At 34.3% G+C, this 16,145-nt stretch overlaps 1 protein-coding gene and 1 long non-coding RNA gene across 2 annotated transcripts; one reads left to right on the plus strand and one right to left on the minus strand.

The window, feature by feature from the left end:
• Positions 1-3,914: 3,914 nt before the first annotated feature.
• LOC141706118 (uncharacterized) lies at positions 3,915-4,337 on the minus strand. The gene is made up of 3 exons (XR_012568649.1): positions 4,288-4,337; positions 4,091-4,195; positions 3,915-3,987 (listed from the first exon to the last, which is right to left on the minus strand). It is a non-coding gene; the product is annotated as an uncharacterized LOC141706118 (long non-coding RNA).
• A 7,708-nt stretch (positions 4,338-12,045) lies between these two features.
• Positions 12,046-13,373, plus strand: LOC141695463 (glucan endo-1,3-beta-glucosidase, acidic-like). Its single transcript, XM_074499708.1, has 2 exons — positions 12,046-12,173; positions 12,340-13,373. Exons 1-2 carry the CDS (start codon positions 12,092-12,094, stop codon positions 13,371-13,373), a joined length of 1,116 nt encoding a protein of 371 aa, XP_074355809.1. The 5' UTR covers positions 12,046-12,091.
• The last annotated feature ends 2,772 nt before the right edge of the window (positions 13,374-16,145 follow it).

Consider the following 16,145-nt stretch of genomic DNA (forward strand, 5'->3'; position numbering starts at 1 on the left):
GAGCGGAATTCTTCGGTAGATATGATTTCAGAGGCTACGTATATATACACATAGACCTCTAATATATTCGGTAACGTATGTTCAATTACACACACATGCCACTGAACTTATGGACTGCATTGAGAACCCTAAGAGATCTCTTTGATCTGTTCCTAGGGGAACTGGCCAGTTATAGTTAGTAACAGATGCGTGTAGTAGGAAACTATCGGCTTAACAGATGTTTTTGGAACATTTCTGAGTAAGGTCTTCCAGGTAAAACACCGGAATGACAGATATACGTGCGAAAGTCAAGATTAGTAAGCAATTTTAAAATGATGAGAAAGAGACGCTAGCTGAAACATGGAATTACAAAGACGAAGAGGTGGTTTCATCCTTAGGCGGATAATAAAGAGAGTTAGGATAATCAGTGAAATATTTTAGCACCTACTCACTGTCACGTTACTCCCTCCAAATTATTGATCATTCGTATTACCTTGATAAGTCATATCAGGCAATCCTTTTTGTTCCCTACTTTGAACTTCTGATGTGACCATCTTGAATAGTCTTTCTCCGCATCAGGACTTGCTCAATTCTTTTAGTTGATCAATGAACTTTCATTCGTAGATTAAGATCTTCTTGTTCGGCTTAGAGCTATTTATACTTTATTTCAATTATCCAAGGAATTTCTTTTTCCTCAATTCATTGACGAATATTCATAACGAATATCTTCATTTGATTCTTCTTTCATACTTACTCTTCTCAGACGAGATTGTAAATATCTAACAAATTGTTAAAAACATGGATGATCTAATATCCATATATTCCTCGGGAATCCTTTTCTTCTAATCGGGACGAAATTATATATTGAACTTTGAAATCACAGTAAGGATATCAATTTGATATTGGTATTCCGAATTCAATTCTATTTAAAGATCTGATAAAGTGTATGAACCAGGGCACCTATGAGTGTACCCTTTATTTGGAAAGAAATATTTGATAAGAGGTTATCGATTGTTCCGATGCCAAGACCACTCGGTTCAGAGTTATAATTGTCTTTCTCGGCCCAAATTTAAAAACTCTTTATTTCAGAATCGTCATCCAGGTAGCCACAATTTCTTCAGTGGTTACGATGTTGAGATTTTTTTTACAAACAAACTGAAATATGCCTAGTTGCATATGTTCTCATGAATGACTAGTTAATTGTCCTAACTTGTCAAAATTTTAATTAATACGGCGAAAGCCTAGCTAATCGTCCTAGCTAGTTGCTATGGGCTAAACCAAGTGTGCTGACCATTTTCTTAGCCGGTTGATAATATTGTTTGATATGGACTAGTTATTATTTTGCTAGTTCCACTTCCAATAAAATTTTAATTATTCCATAGTGCATTATATATGCCAGATTTAATTGTTGATGAAATTTTCAAAGAATGATATAATTAAGACCTAACTAGGTCGCCCACTCAAATGAGAATTCACATTCAATTTTATGAAATATTTTGTTCATGAAATATTTTATTCTTTCGTTTGTATAACGAATATCAAATTAAAATTACAAAGTGATTGAAGAACAATATACTTCCTTATTTATTAATCATTGGATAAAATTCTTTCTTTCAAAATAGCACCTCTTTGAGACCTCAATGGGTAACCTTTGGTTGAGGATGTTATTCGATATTTCTTCCATTTTTCGAGAAGAAAAGTATTCTTTCAATGAGAAAATATTACAAGTATCATTTGTATGATGTTATTATTCAGCAATCATTGCTTTCAATGGATATTCTCCATAATATCACAATATAGACTTCCAAGGACATGAAAGGATAATCTTTGTTATATTCTTCCTTCCAAGTTATAAATCTTCTGAGTGTTGCGACTCTTTTATTCAGAGCTCATTTATTGTTCAGATGTTAGATTTTGAAATCTTGTTAAGATTGTCTAAATTTCATCAATATCGTGAAAATCATTTTTCCAAGGTTAATTGCCTTCCGAACAAAGAGAGGTATAGTTGAGAACCTATTGTTGTAATATGAGACTGAAAGCTCAGTGCTATGATGGTGCAATCGGAGCATCATGATGAGTAAGTTGTTGTAAAAAGGGAATACCATGTTTAGTTATTATCATAAGGATCTTTAAGATGGTTATAGAAGAACGAAAATTGGGATACGACGTGATTAGTAAGGTACACTTCTATGAAACATTATCAGGAGAGATGCTAATAAATTCGGGGAAAACCAAGCATGCGTGAGGAATAAGATTTTCAAGAATTGAAGGTAAGGTTAGTAGCAATCCCGTGCTAGAATTACTCGACGATAAAAATAGGATGTTCCGTGAAGTCTAATGATATGTCTACGCAGCTTAAGGACCGTGACATAAGGCTTTCTAATAATAATCTAGAATAATTGCGATAAGGTTCGGACTGAAAGGGACAAGGAGTTTACTTATGAGGAAATTTGGAAAAAAAAAAATTACACTGAACACGAGATAGAGGATATAGTCAAAATGATCAAAGGCCAATGTGGTGGCCGATACTTTAAGTAGGAAAAGATATATGGAAGATGACAAATATCAGAATAACTGATGAGAAGGATCGCATGAAAAGAACGCTTTATTACTTAACAAAAAGACTTAAAGATGCCTAAAAATGTACACGGATATTAGTCATGACAGAATAGGAAAAAGGATGTCATTGAGTAGGTAAGTAAGTATTCGACATAGTTGAAAATGAAAACGGAAACACTAGTACAAAAATGACTTTTAGCCACGGTCAAAATAGGCCTTTAGCGTCGTTTTTCAGCGTGGTATATGCAGGGGACGCTAAAGGTATATTTTTTTTGTGTTGGGTAATTAGGCGACACTAAAAGTTTTTAGCGTCGGTTAGATGACCGACTCAAAATTTCCACTAACCGACGCTCTTGCTTGGACAATTGCGTCGGTCCAATAAAGTACCGACGCTGGAATTTGTAATTAGATGCGTCGGTTTATCAAAAAACTGACGTTGAAAGTTAATATTAAAGGCGTCGGTTGTTAAAATTGCCGACGCTATATGTTAATATTAAAGGCGTCGGTCGTTGAAAAAGCCGACGCTATATGTGTATGTTTTAGGCTTCGGTTGTTCAATAAAACCAAAGTACTGTAAAAAAAATAAATATTCTTTTCATTTTTATTGATATCCTGAACCTGCTTTTTACAAATACCAGCATTCCCGCAAATATAATTGAATAATAAAATTAACTAGGAATCAAATTGAAACTAAAGTAGGTCTCAAGCTATCTTTTCATACGATACATTGAATTTTAAATAGAATCAAAATATTTTTGATAAAGTAATAAATGACAATGTGTTCCCAAAAAATATTAATGTTCATTTGCCATCATCGAATTAGCAATATCGATGTTGAAAAATCCAGCAAATCATCATTTAGCTTGGGAGGTCCAACACTCAAGAATCTCAGCAAAGTCCGGCACCTACATAATATAGTCACACATATAATATTTTGGTACATAATTAGCAACATATATAAGATTTTATGTCTCATTTTTCTAGATTTGTATAAAGTTATTATCGTACCTGATTATAGACATTCGACAATAAAATTTTTTGCCCAAAGCTCTCGAATCTCATTGATTTCCTTCTTAGTATATCTTCTTGAACCAAGACCCTTTCAAATGGAAATGATAAAATATTTAGACAAATCTTGAGTTTAGATGTTTGTAAAAAAATATCAAATATTTTTTGTCTTACCACTTTCCAGTTCGTGTTAAGATCTTTTTGACAAAGCATGACTATGTCATGCATGTACTTCATAACAAAAAAACCACACTCTGTGCCTCCTTCTTGTTTGAGGACACTATACATAAAACACTAAGTTTGATTATATATAAATAAATATAACAACAACAAAATTAAAATATGAATTAAATAAGTTATACCTCAACCTCCGTATGAATCCAAAGAAATTCTTTTCTGTTATTCCTCTTTCCGCCTCCTGGTACATACAACTTAAATGCCCTGTGTAATAGGAATATGTCAGTACATAATTCAAAAATCTTAGAAATAAGGATATATATATATATTGTAGACTATTTGAAATTTAAATTGAAATTTAACTTACGTTCGTGCAGGTGTTGTCAACCGTATTTTCCGTTCCTTCTTCAAAGAATCAAACACATAGATAACACTTTCATGGAGACAAAATAGGAGCAACATCCAGTGGTCACTACACCAATAGACATAAATATATATATATATATCACAATTAGATTATATTTTTAATAAAAATACTGAACATTAAATTGGTTTTTTCCTCACTCTTGGATATAAGGTGCTAATATAAACTGCTTCTCTTTATTCGCAACCAAATTTTTTTTCATGTACTCAGCTGCATCCTGAATACGTTGATAATCACGGATATGCGGTATTGCTAATCTGGATGGCAACATGAATCCAAATTTATCATTATTCAATTTATTGCAAAGCTTCCCAATGTACCTACATGCAATGTTATTTATCACAATCAATATGTATATTGGATAATGATTCTAAGGTAAATTAGGAAGTAAAGACTAGTCTTACTTCAAAAAAAATTCCAGAATGGGTATGTTTAACCAGCTCATTTTCAAAAACTAATCAACATCTTCGTGTGCAACGTATATTGGATCTTCTCCATTTTCTTCATACTTAAAGAGCGAACCTTTTTTATTAGTGGACAGCTTTTTAAGCAAAAAATGTAAAGATCGACAATGCTCAGTTGAGTTTGTGTCATCATCAGGGCTTTTCTTGACAGGAGTTACCGAACCTTTACTTTCAACTTTCTTAGGCATCATAACAACTTTTTTTGGGCTAATGTCATGGCCTTTTTCCTTATCCATTGATATTGGATCCTAATGAAACAAAGTCATCATAAACATAATATATTGTAATGGAATGAGAAAAATACCATAACATGATATATACCTGTCCTAAAGTCACATGGTCCTTTGGCCATTGAACGAAACTACCCGCTGCATTTCCTATAGTTTCAAGTTCGTTACATGGCACTGAAAGGGGAATAAGTTGAAATTCCGGTACAACATCATCAACAGATACTCTGACATTGTTAGGCACAATCGGGTTATTATGAATCATATTTTCCCCCTGACTATTTGAGGGAAAAACAGTCCTCCTAGCCACAACAACTCTTCCTTTTTCCACATGTATCACCCAAAGATGACAAAGGGTTGGTGTCTGCAGTATACAAAAATAAAAATATTAGTACATTATATAGTCTATAATCTAAACAGGTAGCTATTATTTAAATAAGAAATAAATTAAAGGCCATGAGCTAAATATTTATGCAAAAGTACCTTGATATTTGAGATATGATCTTGTCGATTCACCGGCTGGCAACTGCTTCGAACAGTTTCATTTTTAGGAATACCAATATCATTGAAAACATTATCCTCCGGGATGGACAAACCCACCTGCTTCAAATGATTAAAGATTCCTTGAAGTTTCAAATTCATCATTTCATTCATCTTTTCATCACACTCCTTTTGAACTTTTTTGGTGGTTTCTTGTGTGATGGTAGCCAACTCATCCACCGATAAGACACCACTCTGTTTGGACTTCCCTGATCCAAATACTTCTTTAATTTTGGCTCCTCCTCCAACCCCTCTAACACGTCCGCCATGTTCTTTACGACCAAGTGCACGCGATAATATGTCATCATGGCCTTGTGGAGTCCATGAACCATCTGAAACTTGCCTCTGCAATTCTCCCTGTTTTAAACAATGACAAAACCAACCATCAGGAGGAAGTGACAGGGATGATACCAAGCGACTGTAAAATGAAGGACATTAAAATGAATGTGATATATAGTTAAGGAACTCAAATTGATTTATGAATTAATTAGATAGAACCAGCTAACCATGATGCCTGGTGTGCAGCTGAATGTTGTCAGGAGAATGATTTAAGTCACAGCTGAATGTAATATATCCATTTTAAATACATAGGTCATTTACTTGGCAGAACTTAAATCACAGTTATACTTCAAAAATTGAATTACAGCACTCTTTAATGTGTCCCAGACTCACAGGACCTCTCATATATAAGACATAATTATGCATAAAAAAGTAAGTAGATTTACCATTTTTGCAAAGACTTCCTTGGTCTGCAAATTTGGGAAGTAATAACCTCCACCGTCCTTCTTCTTCACACGTGCTCTAAGCCAATCATAACTTCGTCCGCTACGCTGACTCGACAAAATTGATTCATCGATGCATTCTGAATCATCCAAAGAACTGATGGGGTCATCCACGCACCACTTAGCCCTATTTGCATAATATCCACTAGGCCCCAGGAAATGAACATGCTCATCATGCTTTTTACTGTCTTTTGCTTTCTCACTTATTTCCTGCTTATAAAAGAGGCAAAAAATAAAAATGTAGACCAACATATAATACGTTGTTTACCCTATTGATAAATTGTATTAACTATTTAAATTGTAGTAACTATTTAAATTCTTCAATTCTTAAATCAGTAAATCTGATAAGATATATTCCGTGCTGCTTGTATTGTGTTTTTCTGTGTCAGCTTTTTACATCCTAAAATATGAAAATTTCTTGTCCAGGGACCTTAAATTCTTAGTATCTGGTTTATAATTTATAGGTTTAGTAGCTTAATACCTTGAGTCAAACATGTTTGAATTACATATGGTTTATGGTAGTTGTTAAGATTCAAACCATAAATGAGATTCGGAGCTAAGTTGGTAAAATTTTACCTTGAACTCCTCAGTTTCACGTCTCTTTTTGTATATTTCCCACTGTTCTCGGCTGATGTAATGATATTTCTCACAAGGATCCTTGTCTGTGCGCACATAATTCCTAGTCAGCTTACCCTTGAAATCCCTCCACATCTTTGCAGCTCTTTCCAGCACCATCTTTTTATGTGAATCATCCAGATTCCAATGACTCTGAAAGCGATACAAATGAGTAAAGGCAACAAAATTTTTAACTAGATTCATGATTTCATTTATTTTTCCCAAATTAAAGAGTAAATGTAAAATATTATCGTACCTTAATGTCATCCCAAATAACATCTTTTAATCCTTGATTAACTACATCCCAACTCTCGATATTAATATCAACTTGGAAGCGAACCTTTGTTCCCAGATAAATTATGAAATCTTTACGCATATCGCCAACCGGGTTACCATATTCATCGAAATCAAGGGTGCCATCCAAAATCTGGTTTCCTATCCTTTTTTTCAATTTTTTGCACAATGTTGGACCTCTGGTCCTTTTCTTGGAACTGGACTCTGCATTATCTTTATCTGCATTATCTTTATCCATAGCAATTACCTACAACAATGTAAGATCAACAAGTCAGGAAGAAGTGGAAGTATTTTTTTGATTTCAAAACCTATTGTAGACTTGTAACAGTAAAAAGTGTATACAAGTTGTTCTGTAGAAATAATACAATGCCTAGCTGTTGTGTGCTTTGCTCAGGAATTTGATTTCTTCTCCATTTTAGGACTCGGAAATCCTAGTGTAACTGATTCTAGTTGGCAACAATTTAATTACTAACCAGGATTTCATTATTTAAAAAAATTAAACACATGCAGTGGCCTGGATCATATTATGATTTGAAGCGAAGTTGTTGTTATCCAAGCACAGGGAAGCCAGCTTCAAATTTCGGGATTCATGGATTATGGCCTAATTATATTGATGGCTCTTACCCCTCTAACTGTGATCCTGATGCCTCTTTCTGCAGAACCTTGCAAATGCGGGAATATATCCAGATGGTGAGTTCTACAGCTTAGATAAAGCATAAAGAGTGCTATTGAACAAGGGACTGGATATATGTGTGTTGACACTTCTGGCTCTAACCTTATTAAGTGTCCGATATTTCCTCGTGAGAGGTGTAAATCGCAGATTCAGTTTCCACTTCTTAAGTCATGTTTGAAGTCGATCAGTTTACCGATTAATCATTTAATAAATCTTCAACTATTTAATTATCTTAATTTGTAAGATATATAAACTAAAGCAAGCTAATTCAAACCATTTTAGATGCAATGCTACTAAGTTGTCATGTTTTCTTTATATCACATCTTTTTTCTTTAAAGGGTAAAAATCTTATCTGGTGCTTGTCTTCACTATCTTAAACAATTTGCAGACACCTCTGGTTGGACTAGGTTAATGCCGCTTAACTACTATTTGTCTAACATGAGGTACTTATCTATATTGACATTATTCTTTTACATTAGGATAAGTGTTTATGTAATAGTTCTATTTTGTTTATTTTTGTTAATATAACATGTCATGTCATTAGTTTGTGATCTTACCTTACATTAAAAATTTTAAAATAGCGGCTATACTAGACCTGCAGGAACAGTTTCAGTCAGATATGTCATATTGTGTTTGATAAATGTTGAGGGTATTTTTGATTTGTTTCCTTGCATTTTGTAATACATTTGCTCTGTTGTTTCATTTGTAATTCCAGGCCTTGTGTTACTTGCAACCTCAATCGATTCAATTTATTCATTTTTTGTACATGTAAGCTATTCTTTCCGATGTTCCTTTCTAAGTCTGTAAGTCATGGTTGATGAATCTGTTATTAAAGCCATATATTGCATGCCAGGAAGGCAGGAGGAGATGGGGAGGGATGGAAATGATTAAACCAAAAAACTGAAGTGCTCTATACTTTTGTAAGCATTATAAATTACGTGTATTTTTATTGTTGTGGATAACAGGCAAGATATAGATAAGATGTATATATGGAATCCTAATGCACAAAATAAGCATCAAAATAACGACAAAAAGGCAGGGCAAGTAGATTACATGGTTTGTGTTTATGAGGAGAACCAACATCGTAACAGCTTCATTTACAAAACTCGTGTGGTACACTATGGCTCAGGTTGTCTGTGTGTACCACTAATCTGCTATAATATTGTATTAAAAGAGCCAGGGGCAAGAATTGTTACTGCTCTTAAATTGGGAGAGACAAATATGAATATTTTAAATTATATATATAGAATGGCATAACTACAAATAATTTATTCAGAATTTCAAAGTTGATATATTAAATGTGTTAAGGACTCACCTAGAGTACTTGATGATGCTGTAAATGGCTTAATGTAGCCCTCAGTGAACCTTAACTACTTTCTGCTTTCATGACACTTCCCAAGCGCAAACCTACAAAAAGTATGGATTGAATATATTAAAGTATGCATAAAATCTATAGCAGCAACCTGGACATTTCTAAGAGTTACACCAGACATGTAAACAGCTTTTACATATCTTTTATAATGATCATTAAATTACAGGTTTTTTTAGAGGATTAATTAATTTTTCAAATGGACCGAATATATATTTTATTTTTAACATGTACTGATAATTTAACTAGATAGTAAACTGACAACATTTCTAGTAATATTCTTAGTCACCAAATATTAATAGAATTTTAAAAAAATACTTTATAAACTTGTTATTAAAATTACCTTTACTAGAATTCATACTTGGCGATCAATCCATAACCCTTCATCATGATCATTACGAACATAATTTGTATCTACATTATCTTCTCTAACTGCGGTAGGTAGACCAATTGAGAAAGGGGGATTCTCATCAAATTGATCATACTCATCCTCGTCTTCCATATTATATATTACCAAAGACACATTGTAACTCAAAAAATATATTTGGTATATCTTTTAGTAATATTAACCTAAAAATAAACATTAAATTTAACTAACAATAAGTAGTTTACTAATCTTTAACTCAAATTCCACCTAAAATGAACAATGCCAATCCATATATCTACATATTTGTTAAGAATACACTTTACTTTTTTTTCTTGTTTTCCTATTTACACATGAACTAGGACTAAATATATATTAATCATCATCTAACTATTTACTCATTAATTTTTATCCACACTACACTATTTTTCAACTTGCAGGATGTTAATTCTCTACTTAAATAAATATGCAAAACAGAGGAGGTAGAAATCCATGCTGCCAGGTTGCGTCAAACTTATAGTACATCTTCAAAAAAAGAACAAAACTGTAAAACAAAAAATGTTCACTACCTGTATTCATTTTTTCATCAACAGTTTGTGCATAACTAACTATACTATATTAACATAATCAAATAGAAGATACACAGTGAAGTAGAGATACAAACCAGAAGTAGAGATACAAACTCGTACACCATAGATGAAATCGGGGGTTAGGAGCCCACGACCCTAATCAAACCAACTGGACTACCGGAGTGGAGAAAAGTGAACCCAATTACTTCAATTACAACTAAATAGACCAACTTGCTTCAATTGTCCAAACCAATCAGCAGTGAGAAAAACCAAATTCAACACTGGAATACTCACTTAATCACTAGTATAAAAACGAAAGCGGAGGGGTGAATACCTGAGTAGAGTATCGGGGGCACGTAAAGATGGGTATTTATCGGAGTGGAGAGGAGTGGAGTACTTCTCTTACTTTGAAATTGAACAAACACACGACATCCTCACTATTTCACCCTCTTTTTTCCATTTTCATAATTTTTAAAACTTATTTTACTCTTCTTTTAATTATGTTTTTTGTTTGATTATTTTGAGATTAATCATTATTTTTTTCTTCATAAAAAAATTTTAAGTTTGAGTTACATAAAATTCTGTATATTAAGAAAGTCAATGTTTATATAAAAGTAATACTTGTATCAATTTTAATTGTATTAACTACCCAATCAAAAAACATTGTATTAAAAAAATATATTTTGTGAAACAAAGTTAATATTAAAAATATAAATAATATAAATTGAAGATGTGTGACATGGAATATATTTTTAATACAAAATATATAAATAATATTATATATTTCTGTGGAGATTCAGATATATATAATATTCCATATCACACATCTTCAATTTATATTATTTCTGTGGCTGAGATCAATTTATTCAGAATATATAAATAATTTATATAAATAATTATATATTATATAATTATTCTGTGGAGATTATATTAATTCTGTGGAGATTATATAAATAATTTATATAATTATTTATATAAATAATTATATATTATATAATTATTCTGTGTGGAGATTATATAAATAATTATATATTATATAATTATTCTGTGGAGATTATATTATATATTCACACATCTTCAATTTATTCAGAATATATAAATAATTATATATTCTGTGGAGATTATATTAATTCTGTATACAAAGTTAATATTAAAAATATAAATAATTATTTATATATTTTGTATTCAAAATATATTCCATGTCACACATCTTCAATTTATATTATTTCTGTAAATACAATCTCCGGCTATTGACTAGCAACAACTAAACAATGCAAATGCTTGCAAAGAAACAGAAAAAATATCATTTGGGACTTGGGATATAGAAAAGTTGAAAAAAATCATAGTCTTCTCAGCAAGCCACAACTAAACATATAGGAAACTGGAAAACACCGATGTTCCCACGCACGGGCAAAGAAGAGCCAAAGACCCAAGTCATAGTCTTCTCAGCAAGCCAGTTCAAAAATACAATCTCCTGTTGTTTGTCGAGCAACAACTAAACACAGATGCTTGCGAAGAAGCACATGGCAGATGAAAGAGTACAAAACTTTCATAAAACCTAACTTGCTCCTAGACTGCCCCCGTTGTAGTTAACATCTCACTCAAAGAACTTATCATTCTCACATCATCATTTTCTGCCCAAGTAGTTAACATCTCACTCAAAGAACTTATCATCCTCTCATTATAATCTTCTGCCCAAGTTTTTGGTGTGGTTCGGAGAACATGTCAGTTGGTAATCGATCGTGAAATAATGAGCAAGAGACTGCACAGGTCAAAGCAACAATCAACACACCAAAAACTTGGGCAGAAGATTATGATGAACTAAAGAAGCCACATAGTACATGGTTTTCAAAAAGCATAACAAACTCCAGATAATACCAAATGAAGCATGTATGCAGCGTGCCGCAACACAATGCCTAATAGTTACAAACTTCGGTTTAATGTCTAGAATCATCTCTTCAATTCCATCCTCATCCGCTTTTCCTTACCCTCTATATGTATAACTTCATTTTATCTGCAATTAATATTCACCAAAGATACTTAATTAATGCAATCCTTTAGCAATAGGCAATATTGCACAGTGCTGCTCCTACTATGCTCATTCTTTGCCTTCCTGCACGATGCTTCAGGTAGACTCGCATTACATGTTTCATCATTTCATGCATGCTTCTGGTTTATCCATTTCTCAGTAGACAATATCAAGAGCAGGTTTAGTGTAGCAGTACATTTCAATGTTTTAATATGCACTAGTTACACTTACACATTTTTAATATGATGCCTCTGTTTCTAATGCAGCTGCTCAGCAAGCAAGTGGACAACAACACGCAGAACTGAATAGAGCAGGTGTGTGCTATGGAACTTTTGCAGATAATCTACCATCCCCACAAGAATCCGTGTCTCTCATCCAAAATCTCCAAGCTAATAGAATAAGACTTTATGGTCCGGATTTTAATGTTCTCCAAGCCCTAAAAAACACCAGTATTGAAGTCGTCCTTGGTGTCCCCAACTATCAACTTCAAAGCATCGCTTCCGGCCAAGACAAAGCCAACCAATGGATCCAAAACAACGTCCAGAACTTCCCAGACATCAACTTCAGGTATATTGTTGTTGGAAATGGTGTGCCTACACAAGACCAACACAGTATCGAGTATAGAGAGTTTCTGCTCACGGCCATGAAAAACATTCAAAATGCGGTTTCCTCATGCGGTCTACAAAACAAAATCAAAGTCTCCACATCCCTTGATCATTCAGTTATTCTGAAACAAATTCACCCACCATCAAATGCCGAATTTGACGACAAATACTTTATTGGGGACATAATCCAATTGTTAAAGAACAATAACGCACCGTTTCTTGTAAACATTCACCCATATTATAGCTATGCATTCAACAAACCCGAAATTCCTCTAGAATTAAACAAAGATAGCCAAACCTCAGGTGACATACGTCTCCGGTATGCATACTTCAGATCTCCCTCGGTTTTGGTTAAAGACGGTCAACTAGGATACAAAAATGCGTTTGATGCAATGGTTGATGCGGTATACTCTGCACTGGAGAAGGCTGATGCTTCTTCATTGGATGTCGTCGTATCGGAAACAGGATGGCCTACTTCTAGAGGACCTCAAGCTACAGCATATAATGCAAGACTTTACAACAATAATTTAATTAAGCGAAGTAAGAGCAAGGGGTCTCCAAAAAGACCAAAGAAGCCTGTAGAAACTTATATATATAACTTGTTTGATGAAAATCAAAGGAGCGAAATGGAAAGGCACTGGGGGATATTTGAGGCAAATAAACAAGCCAAGTACCCCATCACTTTTGCTTCTTAGTTACAGTATATCAGAAGCCATATTGAATAAGGATTAATGTTTGTATCCAGCCTTCAATCAAGTTCATTGCTCTATATGTTTAAAGTGTCTACTACTTTGTTAACCTGATTTGTGTACTGTTTCCTGCCCAAACTAATCTATCTATATGGCAGATGAAAGAGTACAAAACTTTGATAAAACCTAACTTGCTCCTAGACTGCCCCCGGTGTAGTTAACATCTCACTCAAAGAACTTATCATTCTCACATCATCATTTTCTGCCCAAGTAGTTAACATCTTACTCAAAGAACTTATCATCCTCTCATCATAATCTTCTGCCCAAGTTTTTGGTGTGGTTCGGAGAACATGTCAGTTGGTAATCGATCGTGAAACAATGAGCAAGAGACCGCACAGGTCAAAGCAACAATCAACACACCAAAAACTGAAATGCCGTGCACATATACCTATTTGCGTCGTTCAATCTTGCAACCGACGCAGGAAGTACCTTTAGGGGTCGGTTCTTTAAAGAACCGACGCTAAAACTACGTTGCAGAAAGTACTTTTTGTACTAGTGAAAGGCGAGGGTTAAAATTTTGGCGGTTATGACTTATAGATGACCCAAACAGGAGTAAGAGTTAATTATAATAAATTTTGAAGGAGGATTATCAAGAACCAAGTTAGCCATCGTGCTATGCGAGGATTTTGAGTGATAGATTAAATAAGACTGCTTACTTTATTATGCAAATGATATATATCCACTATACAAAATTGTTACGAACGCGGAAGAGATGATTGGGACGGAGAGACCCCGTGACGACTACGCCGTACAAGGACCCAAGATTTAACTTCACAACGGGACTATTTTCCAAGATATTTTATGAAAAAGGACGGACAGAGGAATGACTTAGAGTTCTCAAATCGACAAGTAGAATGAGAGGACTATCCTAACCGTTGAAGATACGTCTAGCAGCTTACCTTTTATTTGGAACGGTTTTGGGAATCGCCTATTATTGACGGATAATTCGGTTAGATGTACTTACCACGCTAGCATACGAAAAATAGTCGCTGATATCCCTTACGAAAGGCAATATGAAAGAATGAAGGATGTCATTGTCAGAACTGATAGAAGGCAAAGAAGATCGTACACGCCCTATAAAGGCCACTAGTAGCAGGTACCAATAAACGTGAATACGTCTAAGACGCTAGCAAGAATAACAAGTATGACCCAAAAGGTGTCGTAGTACTATAGATATTATACGGGAAATGATTAAAGAAGTCCGACCGATGACGGAAGCTGAACGTTGCACGATCCTAAAACGTGTCAATAAATTGCATATGAAATGGTGCTTCCTTCAAGATGGCAACAGGACGATGACGTGATTTACGTTACTACGGGAAGAAATGTTAAATCTGGCGCTAAGCGTGTAGCGGGAGACGAGCATGTAGAAATGCGACGAGAACTTCTTACATAGAATAATCGACAGAGATGATGCGCCCAAAATGGGGAAAATGTTAAGGAATGAAACTCTAGCACTAGTAGAAGTGATGTAGGAGGAAATGAATAAGCTGAAGGATGATTCCAAATAGTAGAAGATGCGCTAATCGTCCATGTTATCAATTTTAAGGGAAATGAAGTGGCCAGTTGACGTTAATCGAATTATCGACCATAACGAGTTATCATGCGTGCATTGGAACGGCTACAAAGCTTGTACGGAAGAAATAATCGTTCTCTCTTAGGTTGGGAAGAAATTGGTAAGCGGAGGATACTGTACCATAGTTGAGTCAACAGACCAAAGGAATTCCTAGAAGTGGCAGCCCAGGATGAACAATAGAGATATGCGGACCAGAACTATAATGACCGAAAGTACGAAGTAGCGGACCAAGTATTGTTGAAAGTACCTCCCGAGGAGCGAGTGATGAGATTCGAAAAGGAAAGAAATGTTGAACCCAAGATTTATTGAACCAGTTGAAGAATTAAAGGACTAAGAAAGTTGACTTATAAATTAGCACCATCATCGAACGGTCACCAAGTTTGTAACGAATACCACGAATCAAGGTTAGGAAATTTAACCGTCCTAGCCAGACGTATGATTGAAAATGAGCTAATAAGCTCGTGGCCAGACTTAGCGTATGTCGAGTAACGTGTAGAGGTCATAAGACTACAAGGACGAGTACCCGGAAATATATTGGATGGATGAATGGATATTTTACTAAGAGATCAAATACGGCAAGGTCAACGTGAGAACTTGAGGTTATCATGCGAGAAGTATATCCCTACCTATTTCTGAACTGATTCCGGGACGGAATCCTTTTAATGGGGGGAAGACTGTAAGAACCCAAATTTTTGACATCGGTAAAAGACCCTTGTGAATGGTAATATAATAACTTGAATTTTTGAGACCTTGTAAAAAGTTTAATGAATAGTAACCCTGACAGACGGGAAAAACTTTTGAGCCCACACTATGTAGTGCATGAGAAGATGAGTTTCGGAGTTGATATTACGATTATACGTACCAAATAAGTGTATGTAAATGCTATTAGTTTTCGAAGAAAACGAACTTTGAAAAATGACCGTATTTACGACTCATCGAGGATTACGGGAATCACAATATAATTACAAGATTAAGACCCTACGGATTTATATTCAAGTATGATAATTAAAAATATAAGGAATAAATACGAAAGGAATTACGTCGCGAACCATTTATGAGTAAGTATTACGAAAACGTTTAAACAACCGAGCGAACGCGTAAACAATTAAATAAACGTAACGCACTAACTAAACCATGGTAAG

Source organism: Apium graveolens, chromosome 2 (genome assembly GCF_009905375.1).
Source record: "Apium graveolens cultivar Ventura chromosome 2, ASM990537v1, whole genome shotgun sequence".
NCBI lineage: Eukaryota > Viridiplantae > Streptophyta > Magnoliopsida > Apiales > Apiaceae > Apium > Apium graveolens.